At 37.3% G+C, this 22,341-nt stretch overlaps 1 protein-coding gene across 12 annotated transcripts in view; it reads left to right on the top strand.

Moving 5' to 3' along the window:
• CTNND2 (catenin delta 2) overlaps positions 1 to 22,341 on the top strand; it is a 645,784-nt gene that overhangs the window by 568,209 nt on the left and 55,234 nt on the right. For all 12 annotated transcript variants that reach the window (XM_027681495.1, XM_027681470.1, XM_027681446.1 and 9 more), the window contains one exon: positions 7,110 to 7,260. In XM_027681495.1, the coding sequence (XP_027537296.1) occupies positions 7,110 to 7,260 (151 nt within the window). The remainder of the gene's footprint in view (positions 1 to 7,109; positions 7,261 to 22,341) is intronic.

The raw sequence follows: 22,341 nt of genomic DNA, 5'->3' as shown, positions 1-22,341 counted from the left end.
GACCTAGAGAAATTTGACTCTCATGGGAGCAAGAGCTCCATTAAGTAAATTATTAGATAAGGAAACTGAAAACATAGAAGGGACCAATTTAGACACAAGGTCAGTGCAACTTCTTCAAAGAGTAGTATGAGAAGAGTTTCATGCTCCTTACCATCCAGACACTTGCAGATAATGAGTAATTATTTTCTGAAGCAGCAAACATCTAGGTTATCAGTCTTCTCTTATCAGGCAAGGACATATTTTGGGTTCCTTGCCAGACTTTTCTGATTACTCCAGTTACTTACAAATTAACCCTTTGGAGTTTCATCAGGCTGTTCCAGGAGAAAGTTTTTTGGATTACGGTGAAAAGGCTTACTTTTGTTTTATCCAGAATAGCAGTATTCTGAATCTTTATGTGATAGGGTGGAGAAGACCACTTATAATACATCGCATAATCTACAAAGGCAGACTTTTTAAATAACCAATGCTTTATTCTGTCAGGAATTCTTACCTGGGTAGAAACCCCCTATAGATGAGGCAGCATCAATTAATACAGGGGAATGTATTGGCTCTGTAGGAAGGAAGACAAGATTGAAGGGACAGGACAATATTGAAGAAGCAAGACCTACTGCTGCAAATACTTGTAGCACAGAGGTCACGAGGAAAGCAACATGGACATCAATACATGGAGTGGGAGCACAGTAATTTATGTGACATCATGTTCAGCATAGTCCCTTATTATAAGCAGCTTGCTTCCCATGAGATGTGTCACTTTTGTCTTTAAGTGTTTCTTTTTTAATTATATTAGTTGCAATGTTTGGAATACTGATTGTAGTGGTTCTCAGACCATTTTGAATACACAGTACATACTTGTACTGCGGAACCAAGAATGATGAGGTGCAAGGGCAATTCCTTCTCAACTTCACCTTCCTATTTAAGATCACTTCTGTTAACACTGTTTTATTTTTCTCTAGTTTATTTATTTAACTGTATATCTTTACCTCCTGGATTTTTGCCTTTCCGTTTAAGCTTGACTAAGGTCGTGGAGCAAGAGAAGAGTAACGGGTTAATGCTTTTCTCTTGTCCCAACACTGAGATGTAGAGAAATTACTGGTGGCCTACCAGGTGGAATAATTTCTGAGAAGAAAGCACTGCAGTCAGGGAGCAGAAATTCCCTGGGAACTCTCTTTCTACTCTCTTCAGAAATTGCAGAAAGATAATCAAGATTTCAGAACCTTGCTCTGTCAGGTGGTATGACTTCTTAGGGATCCTGGTAGAGTTATTTGAGTAAAGTAGATCTGTAATTTTCCAAGTAGAATATAAAAATATTTTCTTTTTTTCCTGATACGTATATTTCATTGTCTGATCATACAGAGAGGAATATTAATCTTTGATTTTCATAGATCTTTGATTATTCAACATAGTTCTGTTTCATGGTCTATTGTTTCACTACTGTTAGCAGACAGACCCTTTCTAAGGCTTTCCTAGCAGACCTTTCCTGATTCTCTTGGTAATTCAGTTTGCTTTGTCATGCTTGCTGCCCTGATTTAACTTTCATGTTGTCATTTATGTCTCTAATATTCAATATCTCAATAGTCTTTGGGTCACAGTGCTCAAAAATACTATGCAAATTCTAGTTAAAACTGAAGTGTGTGATGAAATATTCTGGAGACACTTCAGTAACACTGATGTCAATGGCAGGAAAGTGAATCCGTTCAAAATATCAAGTCTATAGTTTTGATATTCCTTGGGTTCTTTGGGGTGCTTTTTTATGGTAGTTTTTTTCTTTTTCATTTTGTGCTGGAAATCTTTTCATTGTTTATTTTGGTCTCCTGTGTTGATGCTTCATAGAGGAACAAAGAAAACCATAAGAAACACTAAGTCACATGAAAAGGAGAGATTTCCTTGACTCTTAAAGATTTATTTGTCTGTCAGTGCCCCAGGTAAGCTGAGACCCTTGTGCCCAACCAGTCTGTCAGCATCTCGTTATGGGAACTCTTCACTGAACAATCCCACTGGAGTGGAGTGTGATTTGACTACCCTTTTCAGGGCAGCATAAGGGAGACCCCTCAGCGGGTCTTCCCACTTTATTTGAATGTGTCACCCACTGCAAGCAACTGCTGATGCCTGTAAAGGACTCACTCCAGCAGTTTATGGAATAAGACTCTTTATTGACACAAATTTTGACAGTTTAAGGTTCGAAGATTGCCAGTGATAATACCTGACTGCAAAAACATATTTAAAGCAATATACAAACAAGCTCTAATCCCAATAGCAACATTCAGCATGCGTAGACTATGGTTCTTACCCAATAGGTGTCCCTATAGGGGGAGAAGACAGGTTCAGCCTGTTGACTGATCCCAGCACTTACGGTGTAGTCTTCCCTGATTTCCCCCCATTCTCAACTTACATTTATACTATTTCTGTTTAAGTGGAGCTTGAGTGACTAGTCATAAATACTTTTGTTTCTGATTGGTGTAAAATCCTTTCACTTTTAAAGATATAGTCAAAAAAATACAGGAGGCATGCCCAGTGGGATGTGGTCATACCTTGGAGGCAGGTAACTTTGAGGTGGAGGTGTGCATTAATATTACTATTAGGCTTTAATGAACCAAGTTCATCTGAAGAGAGAGAGATTTCGCCACAGTTTTTGGCTCTGCAGCAGGACACCTTCTTTTATCTCCCTAGGTTTACAGGTGCTATGTGGTCTTATCAACTGCAAAGTACTACTGTGTTCCCCTCCCTGCAGGGATTTCAATGGAGGGAGGCTGGGGCATCTCCACTCCACCCTCCATTCCATCCCCCTTAGCAGGTGTGAATTTTTGTATGGGGAGTCATCATGGAGCACATTGACCGCATTCCATCCAGAGAGTAACAGATGCATTTTACCCTGTGATTTCTGTACCATTGTAGTTTCTGTTAGGCTGTGAATATAACTTCTTAGTTTCCCCTAATTTTTACCCCCAGCCATCTTCCCACACACTAAAAGGAGTTAATTGACTAAAAGCTTTTCAGTTCTTCTGAAAAATATAAGTAAGTCTTGTCTAGATTAATCAGTCTTTTGTTGAGTTTTAACCTAATGTAATCTTAATCCCTAGGGGCATTCAGCTTTGGAAAGGGTCCTTTATAATAATAACTGACAAACAAAAAAATAATTTTCAGGTTTACTGTATTTTTCTACTTAATTACTGTGACAAAAATAAAAAGGGAAGTACTAATGAAAGTGGACATAGAGCTCCACTACATACCTTCAGAGTGATATGTGGTAGTTATGCCCCCCAAATTCAATTATCAGGAAAGCATATTCATGCACAGATTGTGGCTCCTTTGCTTGTCTCTGATAATTTAGACTCAATAATAGCCTTAGCAACAATAATGATTTTATTTTATTTTCTGGCTCCTTGTTCCCTCTAATGTGTTTGCGGTTCCCACAGGAGTGCTTTCATTTTACAAACTGAACAGTTATTTGATCATTGACATTGCCACTGATTTGTGGAGTAACAGGATGATTAAGTATATTGGCAGAGTGCCTCATTTACTTACTGATAGGCAACAAACACTTTGTCTCTTTTCTTTTTTATGATTTTTCATCTCTTTGCTTTTATACTTCACTGAGCTCCTATTAGCAATTGACCTACAATGTGGAAATGCAGGCGTGTTCCATGATGGCTCTAGGCAAATGAAAAGATCATCAGTATACTCAAGAGCGAATCAATTTTTCCATTCTCTGCAAGAATAAAATAGCCATTTTGAGGCATCTCAATTTGAGCTTTCCTGAAATCCACACAGCGCAGCGTAATTGCTTGCAGAAACTTGAACTAATTGGCAGTTTAAGGAAAGAGAACTAGACAGTTCTTACCACTTTCCACATGGAAAGTTCTCCAGAGACTGTTGAAACAATTAATATGCTTTTCTGTCTTTCTGCCTAAGGTTCATGACTTGAAACAGCAGAAGAAATGATAGCAAATCACACATTGAGGAGTCTGTGAGCTTTTCCCAAAGCAGATGACATCCTCTGGAAAAAGACAGCTTGGGAGGGAGAGGAATGCACAGGGGAGAGGAGAGGTTTCATACATGCTTTTCTGTAGTTCTCCCATTGTTTTATGTGTATGTGTGCATATGCGCATCTATAAAACATTATATCTGAATTTTTCCCTTGTGAAAACTTTGGAGCTATATTTTTTACTGTTGTGATCAAATTAATTGGTTTATTACAGATCCTGAAGGCTTGCATGTCATTTATTCAGTAAGGAGATTTATACTTCCTCTTTTTTTCATGTTGAGTTATTTCAGTGATTCTCCTGCAACGTCTCCTACTCTCCCTAGGGTTAAAAGAACAAGATTTCTTAATTTGTTGCTTTTAAACTTTTATTTTGGAATGGATAATGAAAATACTGCATCCCAAGAAGTCTGTTGTAAACCTGGTTTCATGAAACAAGTGCTTGTGTTTTCCCTTGGTAGCTAAAAAGAAAAATCAAGGGAAAACTGTTTACTGAGATTTTAGTATGAAGGTTTTTAAAATATAGTGAATAATCTAAAGGATCATTTGAGATTTTCTCTGGTATTGAATAGACACAAATAAGCTTTTTTTCTCAAAACAAACGCCCCCACTGATTCCCCACATAGTCCATTTTGAAGATGCTACATCTGTGATGTATTTCTGCAATGAATGACAGCATATTTCAGAATATTGTCTGCTAGCTTGAACTCTCACCTCAACCAGACTCACTCCTTTCTCAAAGTATTCTGACTGCCACCATGAACTCTTACTCTGACAGTCACCGTGTAATCACAGCAGACACAGCAGAGGCCTCCCGTGGGAGAGATGTACAAAATACAGCATTTTTTAAGTGCAAAGAGCTATTTCTCATTTCCCAGCTGCACCTGAGAATGTGTTTAACTGGCAGGTAAATACATATTTATTAAAACAGGAAGGTTAGAAATATTCATTTTGTGTTTTCATAGCATCCTTTATATTTAATGTCCCATTAGAATCAAAGTGTAGGACAGAAAGTATTTTTCAGCAAACACTTTCTGTTAAACTCATTGATCCTTAAGATGTGTTTTAGTTTTTTATCTGATGACCATCCTATACACTCATTCTAGAGAAGAGACTGGAGGAAAGAACCTGGAATAAGATCAACCAAGAGTCTTGCTACCACTTCTCTCACCTAAGAGCTATTTGCTTTGCTGCAGAAAATGACAGCACATTTAAGTTTTAGACATGTTATTGTGTTCAGTGATGCTGAGAACCCCTTGTCTACCTTACCTGACTGGAAAGCTTATCATAACCATTATCACTTTAATCTACAGCAAAGTCCAACTGCCTTTTGTTATGCACAGTTACTACAGAGAAGAATTAATAAAACAATATCCTTAAATGCTGGTTTCTTTTCCTTTTCCCCAATTTCCCCTGAATTATATCACCTGGAATGAATTTGCACTCCAGATATTGCAGTATTGCACTTCTTGTCTATCTCCATATCTACTGTTCTTATCATACATATATATTTCAGGTTTTGCTATTCAGGGCACCTATCTATTATATAAACAGATGCTAGCTTTTTAAAGTGAGCACAACTGTGGTAAGTAGAGACCATATGCAGGGGTTAAGCATGGTCTGCTGACAGAAGATGTGCTTACCTTTTTAATGCTTTGTTTCATGAAGTTTGTTTTTACTCTGTCTGGTTATGGAGTAACACTATTGCAATGTAATTATTCTTATGGTGTGATTTAACTGTTCTTTAAGGAAGGTTTGTCAAAAGAGAAGGGTCATTGTGATCTGAAAATCCTAAGGCTTATTATCCTAGTTTCTGAAATATTTGAAATACTTCAAAAGTTAAGACCTTTCAGAATTTGTCTTCACCTTCCAAGTACAATGGCAAGATAAATGTCCATGCCATAGCACTGAAAGGAACGAGATGCTCTGCTTCAATTATTTCCTTTCAACTATCAGTACAAGAAGCATGAATGTGAACTTTATGAAAATTCCAGAGAAGAGTTCATGAAGTGGGAGGGAATATGTGCCTAGTGATGGCTTGTTTTGAAGTGGGCTATGCTGATGAGATCTGCACATCCTGCAGGTGTCCAAACGTCTTAAATTTGGCAATACCCATAGATTTCAAAACCACATGGTCACAGTTTTGGTCTTGTTTAATTTTTTTGCAACTGCTGGAGCTAACAGCAGAATGGAAGAGGGGGTAGTATAGCTAATCTTTCATCTCTTTGGGTGCCGGGAACCCCAAGTTGTGCAGCACCGGATGGACCGCCTAGTCACAGCACACTGCACAGATCCCTTGTTGACTGGCATGATGATCTTTAGAGCTCCTAGGGGATCTCTTAGAAGTAAACAAATCTATTCATCATTTCTATTGTTAGATAAAAAGGATGTTTACATGAGAACATTCTGCTCTCTTTGATATAAGGACAAGGCCATGTCAGTGGTGTTGTGACCAACTGTCAAGTGGGAGATCCTTAGGGGCTTCTCTGATAGAATCAGCCACTGGATTTATCCTGCAGCCACATGATACAGCAGCCAGGCACAGCACAGGCCTGCACCACCCTCAGGTCAACTCTTGAGGGAATCTAGCACCTCAATGTACGATAGTATTCCAGTTAGGATCACTACAGGTGCCAAAACCAGACATATTGTCCTCATTTTTCCTTCTGAACTAGTTGACAGTCACAAGAGAAATAATAACAGCATTTTCATGTTTGTAGACTGAATAATTCTTGTGGTAATAACAAAGAAATACTCAGACCTCTTGAACATGCTTTGTAATATATATCTTCTAATATAAATTTTGTTGGTTTAGCAGTAAACAAGCATCATTAGATGTTGCATATGAAATACTGATGCAAAGTAAGTCATAAGGACTTGGGCTGTAAAAATGTAACCAGGTGTGCTAGGAGTAAAGTCAATTCATCATTTAATTTCTCTGTCACCATAAAAAATTAGCACAGATTGCCAAATCAAACGGTTGCCTAGCATCATAAATGCAATTATTTCCCCTCTTTTGAGTTTTGCATCCAAATGCTTCTGTAACCCCTTACTCTGTTATAACCTCAGATGCCTTGCTTTCTCTAGTGGATTTCTCAGTTTCCTCACACTCTCCCATGTGTCTTTGCAGTGGTCAGTGTACATCCGTGCTGCTGTCCGCAAAGAAAAAGGATTGCCAATATTGGTGGAACTGCTGCGAATAGACAATGACCGGGTGGTATGTGCAGTTGCTACAGCTTTACGAAACATGGCCTTAGATGTCAGAAATAAAGAGTTAATAGGTATGTTCTTTCCAAAAAAATCTACATGTTCTGTGGGCTTGGGATGTTTTTTCCAGTTTTCAGCAGAATGAGGACAATGAAAACTATTCTTCTCACATTTCTAGAACAATTTATTTAATTCTTTCTCTTGTGTGTCATATTCAAATTTTTTGTGACAGCGTGCTGGTATATTGCAAGGAATTGTTAAATTAATTAAACATCATGCAATGTTTCTTGATCTCTCATGCTCTAATCTCTGTAAGAAAAGCAGTGGCTTTGTTCTGCTTTAGTGCTTCATTCCTAGACTGGCAGTAGTAGGATCTAAGCACTCCTGGTCCTCAGATTACCTATTGCAAGCAACTTTGGGATCATCAAGTGACAAATCATAAAAATCTTAAGATGGTTACAGGACTTTATGGGGCAGATTAGTAGCTCCAGCAAGAAAGCTGGGAGATTCTTAATTCACAAACACATACAAGTAAGGAAAAGGACAATAATTTATGTAAATCATTATTGCCTCTGAATTTTGATTGTATGGTAAGCACACATCTTGGGGGTTTGGAATTTTTTAATTTTGTGTAGGTTTTTGGTGGGGTGTTTTTAGCTGAAATTCATCCAAACACTGTGGATCATTAAACTTTTATTTTCATGTTCTGTCTTTAAAAAATAATCACTTCCTTGATCTTTAACTATTTCAACAATCATGACAAAATTATTTCTACTTCTGTACATTAAAAGCATATTTTGTATTCATTTTTGCTAACTTGTTCATTTGTTATCATTACAGCATACTTCTCCTTCTCTGCTTTTAATTCCAGAATTCTGCAAATAGATACTTTGGTCATAATGTTTGATATTTTTATCGAGTGCTATCTCAGGGTTAATGCTTCATTACAGCAGTGCTCTGCAAATTGTTAAAACAAGGCAATCACAGCTCTCGCATGTTGTACTAGTGTTCCCAAGTCTGCAAATTTTGTTTAGGAAAGTAAGATTATACATGTGAAATTGACTGTCTTATCTGATGTGCCATTCAAAATACTGGTTAAATTATAGATAATAAGTTTGCACAACCTCAAAATTTTAATTTTTTGTTAAATTCTTGAAGAACATGTGATAAAAGCAAAGATTAATTAAAAAAACAGTGGGAAAAGTCTGTTGAAAATAATTACCTAATGTATGTAGCCAACTAGTAATAACTGTACAGTGCTGCTAAGTTTGACGTTATTTGTAGAGTTATTCTGAGGAATTGTACTTCGTAATTGCAATACAAATTTACTGCAGTTTAAGAACTGTCCAAACATGCCAGTATGACAGGGGAGTTATGACTATAATTCTTGTACCATTTCAACTGTGATCTTTGTATGTTCATTTCTTTGGCTTTCATCACTGAACTTCAAAGAAACTAATAACCATCATTACTGCTCTTGTCCTCGAGTATTTTTTAGCAAATACGGCCTATCTTAAAGCTGATTTTCAGAAATGCTGAACATCACATTGGTCAAGGATTTCAACTCATGTTGTAGGCCATCCATTTTTGTGATATTGCAGTTCCACATATTGCAGGATGCCTTAGCTGTTGTTATGGAAAGGAAGATTCAAAAGGGGCTTGCTTTATCAGGTTAGTTGCTCAAGCATCTTTCTGCCTAAGCAGAATTGACATGGTATCTGTCTTTTCTCTTTGTGACTTTTATTGAGCATCATATTCTTGTGGTGGCAAACTCTACCTCACAAGCTGTAATTTCCCCCTAAGATAACCTTTTTTTAAAGGTGAATTTTCCAACTGTATATATTGTAAAATTACATAGGTAGAATTGAGTTGGTTGAGATTTTTAATGCCTATATAAAGTTTTCTTTTCAGTGGTGCTGTCATTCATTCCCAGCTGGCAATTTTTTACTGAAATGTGCCAGAGAATGATATATTTTATTCTACTGCTGCCAAATAGCCCATAAATCAGTGTTGAGGCACCTGGAAAATATATCAGAAAGCTTGCTAAAATCCAGACTCACCTATACTAAACTACAAAACAAACAAAAAGACCCCTTTTTCAAATGGCCAGAAGTTTCATACTAGACTTCATGGAATTGACCAATCTGCTTTGTTTTCCACACAGATCGATCAACTGTGTTGTTATATTGCTAAAATTGGTGCCAGGCTTCTCTATAAATTATCTGAGCCATCTCCATAGCAGCATTTCCTTTATTTGTAGTGAGATCTTCTTTCTGGGTTTCATTTCAGGCATGCTCCATGTCTTTAAAAGGACCCTTTTTTTTTTCCTTTTTTATAGCTTGTGCATTTTGCCATGTGTCCTTTGACCAAGACAGCAGACACATTCATCTTTTTTCATCCCAAAATTAAACTTCACTCAGACAAAAACATGGTAAACCTGACCTACCTAGTACTGTCACTAGGCAATTCAGCACCCAGTTTTCCCTCCTTGGGCATACTACCTAGGTTCCTGGTCACGGTCAGACCGGCTGCTCCTCGTAGGACTTACCCTCCAGACCCTTCCTTAGCTTTGTTGCTTTTCTCTGGACTCGCTCCAGCACCTCAATGTCCTTCTTGAATTGAGGGGCTCAGAACTGGACAGAGCACTCATGGTGTGGCCTCACCAGCGCTGAGTTCAGGGGCAGAATCACTTCCCTGGTCCTGCTGGCCACACTATTCCTGATACAGGCCAGGATGCCATTGGCTTTCTTGGCCACCTGGGCACACTGCTGGCTCGTATGTACAGAATAGGACTTGTCCTCTTGAAGTAAAATTTTGAACTTGTATTAGTATTGCATTTCATAGTGTTTAATGATAAGTCCATAGGGTACAGCTGGAGTGAATGCAAAGCTGGAGTTATAAAACTTCAATGCACAGTTTTGTGCTTCAAGTCTTTCTGTGAGTTTTCTTTTATCCTGACAGTGGTTTCTAATGCTGTTCTGTGTCAATGTTGATTAAGAAACGTATTGTACAAGTAATTGAAAAGCACCATTCTTTCTCTTGACCTGTATTTTTGTGGTTGGTTTTTTGGTTTTTTTTTAGAGATTAGCAGCATTTTAATCACTCACTCTTGAAAAAAGGACGGTTCCACCTGAAGGTTTTTGTTGACTTCTTGTACTTTGTAGAAAACAAGTCCCTATGTATCTCTGCCTTTAAAATGTGTAGGGAATCCAGGTGTCTCTTCAGGGGTCTAGATTCTAGGGAGTTTGATGGGATAAATTAAAGTGTTGTAATACTTAAGACATCTTTATTGTGGCTATTGGTGTAAAAGCTTGATTCAGTAAAGTTAGTAAAAGCTTGATTCAGCTTGATAAGTAAAGTTAGTGGTACAATTTCTTCTGCCTTCAAAAATTTTTGAATGAGGTCCTGAAACAGGACCTTTAGCAGGGGTCATTTTTAAATAATTGTTCCTGAGTTGGAGGCTAGAAGTGTCAGTACTGAAAGATACTCCATTCAACTCATCTGTCTGTAATGCAGTTATAAGATGTACACAAAATTCAAGGATAGCGTATCAATTAAATTGTTACATTGTTAAATGTGCTAGAACCTACTTAATCTTGCTAGCTGTCTAAAAGTTCATAATCCAATATAAGATACCTGTATTAGACTACCTTATAAGTGACTGAGAGAGAGAGACTCAGAGTCTCTGTTCCATGATTCATTTTATCTAGCATGCGATAAAAATGGATCTCACCCTGTATTACCATCACCATTATTTAGTGATGAAAAAGTTCTCAGGAGTGTGTAAATTGCCACTGAGTGTATATCTTGTGATCTCATGAACAATGTGGGTTTCTTTGGGTGCCTGGAATTACTGGTGTTTGTTTTGAAGTTTTATTACTAAATGTGAGAAAATTTGATTGAAAGATATATCAGGAGTTCACAACTCTAATGAATTATTAGACTTGCAGAAAAATTCAGGTTGGAAGGAACCTCACAAGGTCATCTTAACCAGCCTTGCACTCAAAGAAGCATCAGGTATGTTATTTCAAAGTGTAATCTTGATATTTGGAAAGATTTCCTTTCAGCTGTGAGACTGAAAACACCTCAGAAACAAGTATTTGCATTCCCATAGCAGAACATGACTCTTCTGGAGCATAAACAACTACATGAGGTCCTCCTATCTTAGAACATGCTCACATTTTGTTTCAGGATTAGCAATAAACCCAAGTGAAAAAGAGTCTTTAGTGTTGTAGTTACAAGAACAGCAGCTAAGTCCTAGTATTGTACCTTGATAGAAAATATAAGGATGTGTCAGGAAATGATTAAATCAAATATGCAGCTTTCTTCCCACTTGGAGAGCTTACATGCAGTTTTCTCTTTCTAAATGTGAGCATTTCAGAATTTCTCACACATGCGTCTGCAAGGATCTGGGAAACACTGAATTTTTTATTGAATTGTTAATTGACCTATAAAGTATCTTAGTCACTGAAATATTAAATTGACATAAATTCGCAATGCCAAAGATGCCAGAAAGCATTGATCAGGACTTGCAGACTTGCATTGATCAGACTTGTTCAGAAGAAAGACAGAATATATACTGCAAATTTGTCTAATTTGTGCCAGTTTTTATTACGCTTCATTTGATAGTTGAGCTGTGCAAAACAATAGATACCTGAATGAGAAAAGGCTGTCCTCAAGAGGTTGATTTACAAAATGGAATGTATGGTCATGCATTAATAACTGGTGCTCCTCATGCTATATCAATGAAGAGAAAGATGCTAGTTAAGTTAATAAATGCATAATTAAACTTTGATGTTTTATAGCATGTATGGCAACATCTGGACTCCCTGGTTTCTAATGTATACATACGTTAGGTGACAATTTAAATTGCTAAATGTTTAAATGTTAAGTATTTTTTCCATCGCAGTGTAAAAGCCTTGTGTCAAGGAGATCTCGACTTTTAATGTGACTCCAGCCACTTGCACATTGCCTTTTGCTCCAGTTTCTCCCAAATATTTTTCTGACAAGCAGACCTGGTAGTTAGAGAGGTTAGAGGAGGTTTTCTCCCTCAGTCACTTCTTATTAAATAACATTCTCACATAAAGGGATTTAGCGGGAAAACCAGCATTGTTAAAACTGAACTATTATTTTTAGTATCAAAATCAAGATCAACTCTTAACTCTTCGACATCTGAACTTCCCTATTGCCTAACTTATCTGAAATAAGTTGTGTTTCAAGTAGTCAGGTAGGCTTCTGGACAGTAGAGAGAAAATGACGCTCTGGGTGTTCATCCCACTTTATCACCTAAAGTGTTTGATCTTAGTGTAATGGGTCCTGTGTGAGAACCTGGAGAAGTAGCCAGAGACTCAATGGCTAACTTGTGTGTGACTGAAGATAGGGAAGAAGTATCCCGTCAGAAGTTGTTCTGGTAATACAGGCTAAGTACTGTCCTGCTCCCCTTTAAATTAGGCCAGTCGACTTTGCAAGGGCACTTAGTGAAAAAGGATGACAATTTTTCATTGTCCCCCAAAACAGCAGAAATAACCGCATGCAGGCTTAAATCTGTGATAATGAAGGATACTGCTTTCACAGATCTGTTTTTCCTTGTAATGCTAAGTCAAAGAACCATACAGTATTTCACCTCTACCATAGTAAGATCAAGGTGCCCCACAAAGACTAACCACAACCCAGCTGTAGTTTAGCTATTCATTGTACTAGGATAAACTGTGGGGCAATTCCTGGAAAATGCCTTTGTTTCTGTCTTAAATGCCAGTTTCAAGAGAATCATCTTCAGTATTTTACCGTGACAGCTTATCTAGATGGTGGTCATAATTTTAAATTATACCATATAATGTTTTAAGGTTTATAAACCTTAAAGTCTTTATTGTAGGTTTTATCAGTTTGTATTCACATTTAGTAATACTTAAGGTTAAATTCTGAGTGCAAGTCATAACAGTTGCAAAATCTAGTGGAGGTGGCCCAGGAAAGACTAGGTTCAGTGTGACTGCCAAAAACACCACCACCAAAAAACGAAAAAACAGCCAAGACATGTGCCTTTTCACTTCAGTGATGTGCATTTCACATATAAGAAAGTGCCCTGATCTGAACCTTATATTTTGTTTGAGATAAACAATTTCTGTTTTATTCTGTTCTTCTGCATAAGGTAGCAAGCTGCTTTTCTCACTCAGAAGATTGACATTTCAAACAATTTAATATTAATTTTCATCTCTGTTTCTCAGTATGTTCATGCTGAGAAGTGCTACTTATATTTTGAAAATTTGGAGTTCTGATCTAAAAAGTGCATATAATTTAGTCACATATTCCATAAAATATACAAAGGTAGAAATGCAAATCTCACAAACTGCCAAAGTAATTTTAAAAGTACTTTTAAATCCATGTGAATGGCAAAGCAGTTTTGAAAATCCAAGTTTTGTGACAGCCTTACAGTAACAGATAAGTGTATCAAAACATGTTTCCAGCCTGTTCTCTATCAACTTCAATTCATAGAACAGAGAGGTAGTTTTATTCTCTGTAAGATGCAAAATAGCCTTTTCTCCTGAAATACTTATCAACTTAAGTGATTTTCAAATGATGGAAATTACATATATGGCATTCTTTATTAAAAGCACTTTCCTCTGAAGAAAGTCAAACTCCTATTCATAACACATGTCAGTACAAGAAAGTAGAACATGACAGGTGAATTAGCATTTAATAAAGGAAAGTAATGTCCTTTTCTTCTCACATGTGAAGACACTGGAAATGAGTCTGGGGCACTGTAGTTTCAAAGGATAATGGAGGTGGAGCTGAGAAATGGAAAAATTTAAACAAATAAGAAAAAGAAGGATGAATGTGTGTTGATTAAATTTAAACTGTTTTCACTTATATTAATATGTGATCTTCTCTGTGCATCTACGTCCTTGCACTCTCTAAATTTGTGCAGTTGTTCCTGCAAAATCTCATTCAATCCTAGTTCCTGAGTTAGATGTTGTCAGGTGAAGTGCCAGTACACAATGCCCTTCTCCTCATATGTGGCTTTTGAGGGATACTCCGACTTCTTTTTAGTGTCCCCAAGGTTATCTTCTTTCAGAGTGCTTAAAAAGGAACAATGTTAAGGACAAACCCAAACACCTTTCACAAAGATGACACTGATATAAAAATTCAGATTGCAGAGACCTAAAAGATTTCTATGCCCCTGCACAGAAGGACTAACTGTAGGCTAGCAAAGAAGTAAAATACTTTCAAATATGCAACACAGATGTTTATCTGTTAGATAAAAATTTGCACCATAAAATTTCTCATTTTCACAGGATAAATATATGACAAAAGTAGAAGATAGAGAGTCAGTGTTCAAAGAATGCAAGATTAGGAAACAGTACGGATGTCTGGATTCTTGCAACTCACATTTTAACTAAATCTCACAATTAAAATTAATTTAGTTTTTCTTTCCGTTCCTGACCATTGGGTGCTTACCATTGCTGGTAGTTAGCAGTTGCACAGTGTACATAAGATGTGATGGCATTTCTTTATTGAGTTAGACAAACTCTATACCAAAATACATGTACATGTATTACTTTAGTCTTTGACAGTTATAAAAAGGGAACTCAGTCTCATACTTGTTGGTTTCTGCATGCTATCTTCAGAGGCCTCTGTTTTCTTACAGTGCAATTGTTTTTCATTAAGTACTTTGATGTAGAATTTCTTTGCTTGTAAGAACTGTCATATCCTAGTTGTTTCCATCATTTACTATGAGTTTAGTGTTAAAGGCTCTTGTTTCAGATAACATTATTAAAACTTCAAATATCCTTTTGATTACAGAATGGTCTTTTGCTGCAGCCTTTGCAAATGAATTCCTGTGTTTCCTCATGAATATTGTGACACCTTTATGTGCATATAGTATCTCTAAAAAGGCACTGTCTGTGACTGGCTGGAAGCATTACCACTATATGTTAACTTTCTGGTAATTTCTGGGGTTCTTATTTTTGTAATTGGTTAAATAGGTCTCAGAGTGAACCAGGTTGCACCCCTACTTAGCAAGCAATGTTTAAAAAAATCCAAGTCTGCTGTTTCATGCTTATAACTGCTGGGATTGAATAGCAACAGTTTTGTAATACACAGTTACAAAATATTAAAAGGGTAACAAATTCTCATCATCTGAGATAAGTGAGGAAATAATCAATTTGCTGAGGGGCCTTATTATCATAATTCCATAAGGTGAGACTGTGATTCTGGTACTTAATATCTTGATGGGCTCAATTAAACAAAAAAAAGAAATGTACTTTTCCTCCCAAGGAAAGCCTAGAGAACCCTTAGAATTAGCTTCAAAGCCCCATTGATCTCTCCATGGCACCTCTGTAAAATTATTTGAAATCTGGTATTACTGATACAATCTTTAGTATTATTATGGTTTTCATTTTCCTGTTGCTTCCTCTTGTGGCTGTGTTATGCAAGAGATTGTGTGAACATGAAAAAGATACAATGACTACCCCCTAGAGTTAGCAATTTTATATATGTATAATATATGATGCTTTATAATGATAGATCAGACTTCAGGAATTGACCTAAGAAAGAATTTATGTGCATTACTGCTTTTTGTATAGAAATGTAATCTGAGTAGTGCAAATTGAAAGGTCAGGCTAAGACAAAAGAAAACAGTATGTTGTTAAGATTTAAAATTGAAGGCTTTTTTTTTTTTAAGTAACTAGACAATTGAATATTTTAGATATGATCCCTCCTATACTCCAGAATGAAGATTTTGAGCAAACATAATCGGAGAACCACATTTAAGGAGATAGTTTTGAGAATTTTCAGTAGGTTATGGAGCTCTACCCTACGAAAAGAAATGGGAAAAAAGCTCCCTTGTTGCTGGTGGTTTATCAACCCTGATCAATGTACAATGTTAATCAACAATGAAATTCAAAATTGCTTGTCTTTGTGGGTAGTTTTAGCTGTTACGTAATTGCTAACGGTCTGGGATACATATATTATGAAATTCATCGCTAGATGATCTTGTGCCAGTTTACCTCCCACTAGTCCAGGTAAGCCTAGAACATTTAAAAAATAAACTCACTTTCTCAGTTTGTAGAGAAGGCTTCAGTCTTCCAGTGCCACAAAGGACAGAACTTAGTCTTACTGAATCTTTTAGGCTTGGAAGGGACCTTCAGAGGTCACTGGTCCAGGAAGAGAAGGTTGCTCAGGACCTTGTCCAGCTGATGGGACAGAAATTCCTCAATCACCCTGAACAACCTGTTCTGTTGTTTGACCACCATCATAGTAAAATTTGTCTTCCTTTCATCAATTGGAATTTCCATTATTCCAGAATGTGTCTTTTTCTTCTTTTTCTTAGATGTGGAACTCTTAAGATGATCCTGACCCCATCTTCTCTACACCATTCTGTTAAGTGGTTGTAGACAACAAAAGGATCTCTCTGTAACCTTCCTTTAAGGCCCAGAAGGTGCAGTTCTTGTATGGCATATGTTCCAGTCCCCCAACTGTCTGTGTGGCAATGATGCCCTTTTGTCCTGCCAGTTTTCCACCCATCTGGTCAAAATCTCAGTAAGGATGCTATAATGAGTAAGAACTGTGTAAACTGACGTGTTTGTTATTTCAAGCAATGTAAACTCTGTAATTCCTAAATTAGAAGTAGATAAATACAATTTAAATGTGTTAAACCTCAGTGACATCATTGCATATACTTAAGTTACTTCAGGACAAGTTTCACCAAATTTTAAACCACAATTTCAGTGTAACAGTGTATAAGCACCAAGGTCAGATCATCTTATTGTGGAATCAAGACCATAATAGGATAATTGCAACTAATTTCACTAAAGCACAGAAGTTTGCTTTCATTACCATAGGGAACTATAATAGTAGCTCAAAATGTTGCATTTTTAGTAAGGCACCGTACTTGCAGATTTTAAAAGGGACATACTGTGGAATGTCATAGAATATCCCGAGTTGAAAGGGACCTGCAAGGATCATCAAAGTTCCACTCGTGGCCCTGCACAGGACAGACCCGAGAATTACACTATGTGCCTGAGAGTGTTGTCCAAATGCTTCTTGAACTTTGTCATGCTTGGCGCTGTGACCACTTCCTTGGGGAGCCTGTTCCAGTGCCCACCTACTCTCTGGGTGAAGAACCTTTTTCCTAACATTTAACTTTGCTTTTGGAATTGATTACTTTAAAATCAGTGGAAATAAATATAGTTTCTCTAGTGTTCAGCAGTGATGCCTTTTATTAAACTAATCTCACGTAGACTAATAGATTCTGATCTGATATATAATTCAATTATATAACAATAATTATTGCACACACATGGAAAAATGATTGTAAGAAGTGTAATCACAAACACTCTTACATACAAAGGCATTCTTATTCTCTCCTTTATAATAACTTATTTCAACTTCACCTCTGAATATTATCTGCAAAATTATCCCCATATTAAACTGACGTAGGGTGTCTTTAACTTAATCTTTATATATATGAATATATACACACAAAGCATATATGTTTATAGGTATGTATGTAGGTTATAATACGGCTTTTTCCCTGCACCAAAGAGGAAGAGCATCTGTGTTGAGGAGTACACATGCATATAGAAAATTACTACCTTCATGTAAAAAACACGTTATGACATACAATTGCAACAACTGGAATAAAATCTTGTCCCTGGCAGCTTAATCTTGTTCTCATGGAAGCTAGAAGGAATTTTTCCATCAGGTTCCTGAGAAGCAGGATTCAATTCAGAATAACAAATCAGCATTGTTAAGATAGAGTGAGTAGGCTGCATAGGTATTAATCACCATAACAATGTCAAACAATGGTGAGGTCTACTTTAAATCAATTAATTAGGTAGGAGAGCAGGGTAAGTGGTTCTTACCATGGTAATAGCATCTGGGTAAAAGTCTTATGTACTTGATGGTAAATTAAGAACTGATTTTCTGTTTTCAGTCATGACACAGGCTTTGAAGCCCTTTTTAAAGGGACTAATAATTTATTATGAAAAATAGAGTTGGATGCCAATTAATTCACTTTGGTCCTTTGAAAATGTTGCACTTACCCCATTAAGTATATTTAATAGAAATAAATTCATGTTAAATATATAATACAGTTCATTTTTTAATAGTGGAATTTCTGTTTCCACTCAAAATTATAGGTTCTCCTGATTGAGTTAGCGTATTTAGAAAATTACAGTTCCCTCACCTAAGACATGGTAATTCACCCTGAGGCAGTCAGTGACACAAGATACTCCTGCTTCTAGGTTCTACCCAACCTCTCATTAACACATCACATCTACACTGAGTCAGCACTGCCTGACTTGCTGGTCAAAATTACCAGGGGAAGTAGAAAAATTACTATTTCCTTTTGGAGACAAACCACTGTTAAACAGAATCAACTCAAATGAATCATGTTAGCAGCTAACCTGAGGGGTGAAAAACTCTGACTTACTCAGTAGAGCTTCTGAGGCTCAAAATGTGATCATTACCTGATAAATTTTCACACTTGCATAGTGGATGTCTACCCCACACCCTGAAAGTTGTTTTATTTTGTTAGAATCCAGCCACCACAAATCCTACCTTAGTATTATTGCACCACTGTAAACTGTTACTCTACTACAAACCCCCCTTCCCACCTCTTCCCTCCCTCAAAAGAAACCCAAAACAATCAGTTTTGGCAATTCCTTCATGTCTTTACTAGAAAATTAGAATAACAAAGCAGATAAGCTGCGTTCCTCAGACAGACAAAAGTGAGCTCCTTTGGAATATGATGATATCAGATAGGCTGGCAAGCTGGCATGTATAATTTCCCTATATAGGTATTAAATCTTCAGCGTTTAAAGGCATTATCCTCTGCTGTACAATACTGTACCACAATGTCTAAATCAAGCCCCAGAGAAAAGGTCATGTCTCCTTCTCTCCTGTGAGGCACTAACAATCTGCGATACCAAGTACATCACAAGCAAAACCTTGGAGATGGGGGTTTTGAGGATGGATTTTTTTGCATTATCTACTGTAGTTAAATCTATTCTTCTGCCTTGGGATTGAATATGTATATTCCTTATACTGAAGAGCTCAGCCTCTTCCTAGGGAGACTGAAATTCATCTCATTCACTTGTAACCCTGTGTAAGCATCTTTCAGTCACTAGGACTTTTCTGATAAGCTATCCTCAGCTTACAGAAACTTCAAAGCTGAGGCAAAGTTATGAAAAAGAGAAAGAAAAAAGAGCTGCACCTCTAGTTCAAGCGTCAAACAATACAAAAATTGATTAAGAGTCAGAGATTAGCGTCATTGTAACCTTTTCCACATTCTTATGAAAATTAAATGTTCCTTCCCCATTTTATTCTAAAACCTACCTAAAACTTAAGAGATCAGTAACTATTAGTCTGGCAGTATTAATAAGAAGCTGCAATCTGAAGCCCTGCGGTTAGAGATTCATTGTAGAGTTACCACCAGAGTAAATAAAGTAAGAGAATTAAATGATTTACAAAGCAAACACTACAAAATCACATCTTAAAGCTGGAAGAGTTCATTTGTTCCCTAGATTTGTTCAGTCATTCCTGAGGGGAAAAACCATTAAGTCTTAGAAGCTTCTTAAGTTGGACATTGGCCGGTTTTTTCTTGGTTTCTGTAACTGTGAATGAATAATTGCATGTGTCTCTGTCATTGTCAGGGACTATTAATGTGCAGAACATGTCTAAACATCATCTGCTAAAAGGAATTCTAAAAAGCATATCATTATTGCCAAACTGATGGAAGTACTTTCAAAAGCACTGTTACTAATTTGAAAGTTAGTATGGCATGAGCTTTGTTTATTACCAGTCCTGAGGCACAGCCTAGATTAGATTGCAACAGGAACCCAGGAGAAAGCATCCAAGGTGAGCTGTTCGCACACTAATCTTTCTGGAAAGAGCTGTGCTTTTGAGTATTGGCCCGTCAGCACGTGCATAACCGTTGCAGGATAGGTGAGTCAGAGTAGGCACTTGGTCATCTGGCCATGACAGAAGGTGATCCAGAAGCCAGGATTGCCCAGTCACCTGACGGCTGTGAACAAAGGAAAATAATATCCCCTGGATTATGAAGAGGAGTAGAGGGAGATAAGATGTCTCTGATTTGAACTTCTCCTGATTTTGATCCTGAAAGAAAGGGAGCAGACAACAGGGAGAGTAAAAAAAGAGTATGGTGGTCAAATGTACTTGAGGAATTGTGCAATTTGAAAATGTAAGGAAAGCATTCAGAGACCTGGATCTGATGACTCAGATTGGGAAGCTGCCATTTCTCATCTTGGTTTTTTTCTTGGACTTTTTTTTCCCCTTCTTGCAAATACCAGGAAGTCAAGTGGTTCATTCATTTGGCAAGATCATATTATCTTGTCTTCCAACAAGCTCATTTACAAACTAAAAGGGTACTTCATCCAAGGAGTATATTTACAGGGCCTCTGAACTGCAGAGACCTCAAGCAAATGTCACTATGATCCTGAAGAAGATGAAGATTATTGTCAAAAGCAGCTATCACATTTCGATCGCAGGAGTTTTGAAAATAAGCTTGGGGGGTCCCTGCCAACCATCATTCTCAGCCCACTAAACCAATACATTTGCAGGATCAGCTGATCTTCACCAGTTATTCTAAGGGGAAACCAACTGATGCTGAATCAATTGGTAGGCCTGTCAGTGAAAAGCGCTATGAGCCAATCCAAGTTACAGCTCTGCCTCCTACTCCTTCAAAATACAGTGTACACAACCTCAGTCAATTAATAGTCCTGTCCTGTCTCTCCCAGCACATCTCAAGCCTGCACTTCCTGAACTTAACTCTGTGCCTGACCCTCCTCCACCTCAGAATAAACCAGTAGTTTTCAGATCTGCTAGAGAGAACACTGTGCAGTCCACTTTTTATCCTCAAAAAGCTTTCCTGATAAAGGTCCTGTTAAAGGAACTAACAGATTCACAAAATAGTCACTCCTTCTTACAACTGCTTTACAATAAAACCTTACCCTAGTGGTGCAAGGCCCTTTGAGTACAGGTTTGAAAGTCCTAAACCCAAACACAATCTCTTGATAAATGAAGCTCAACATGAATCACAATTGCCATCAAAATCTCCCAATTCTCATCAACCAGTTTAGAAAGCACACAGCTCATTGCAGCCTCCCAAGTTTAATAGTGAAATGGATACGATACCTTCATCCCTTCAGCGTACAGGTTCAACAAGCCTAAATATCAAACAAATAATATTAATGCTGTGTCTTCAGCACTCGATGAGAAGATGGCAAACACTGTTGCAGCCACAGCAACAGCTGCGGTGCTGTGTTGAGCTCCATAGGGACTGGACTTAGTATTTTTATGCCAGAGGGTATATTCCAGAAGGAATAGAGCAAGTATTTCAAAGTCTGTAGAGACGACAGTATACTTCCACCTTTGGACAAAGAGAAAGGTGAAGTGCTTCTTAGCCCCTTGGTAATGTCAGGGCCTTATGGACTAACATTCCTGAAATCAGTGGAGCTGTGCCTGACATATTATGACGCTACCTGGAGATCCAGATTGTCTTTTTGGAGCAAACTGTGTTATGTCTCAGTCCTAATTTACCATTTATTAATATTAAGTTAGCTTAATGAATAAATAATGGGAAACTGAGATGGACCTCCCATATAAACTGAACCACTCTATTTCAAGGCCAGCAAGAGCAGCTTGCAAGCATAAACTCAGAAACCATAAAAATTCCCTCTGAACTGTTTCTTTAAAAGCTTCCAAGTTTGGACACTTGATTTGCAATTTTCTTTGTTCCAGTTCTTTAGGTAGACCATATGAAGACCTCATCCTAAATATGCAACTGGGTCATATGTTCAGGGACCCTGCTTTTTCTGTCTTGTCTTGATGACCTAACAGAAGCCTTCCCTGACATATATGTTGTTCATGAAGAAAATCAGTAAGAATAATACCACTGCAGTACCACAAAGAACACAGCATTATACCTTGTTTGCAGGTTGAAGAGGTATAGTCACAGTAATTGAATATATTATCAAAGCTGAGATAGAAGTCTAAGACTGATCTGTCTTCATAGCTATTCTTGCTTCTTTCATTTGGACTCATTCTGGTTGGTCCATATCCTTCCTGAAGTCCAACATTCAGACTAGTTTGGTATTTCTCCATAAGCTTTGCAGAGAGGAACATATTATCTGTATGTT

The sequence above is a fragment of the Neopelma chrysocephalum genome, unplaced genomic scaffold (genome assembly GCF_003984885.1).
Source record: "Neopelma chrysocephalum unplaced genomic scaffold, ASM398488v2 Primary Assembly neopelma1_22b, whole genome shotgun sequence".
In the NCBI taxonomy this organism is placed as follows: domain Eukaryota; kingdom Metazoa; phylum Chordata; class Aves; order Passeriformes; family Pipridae; genus Neopelma; species Neopelma chrysocephalum.
This window is presented reverse-complemented; position numbering and strand designations above follow the sequence as displayed.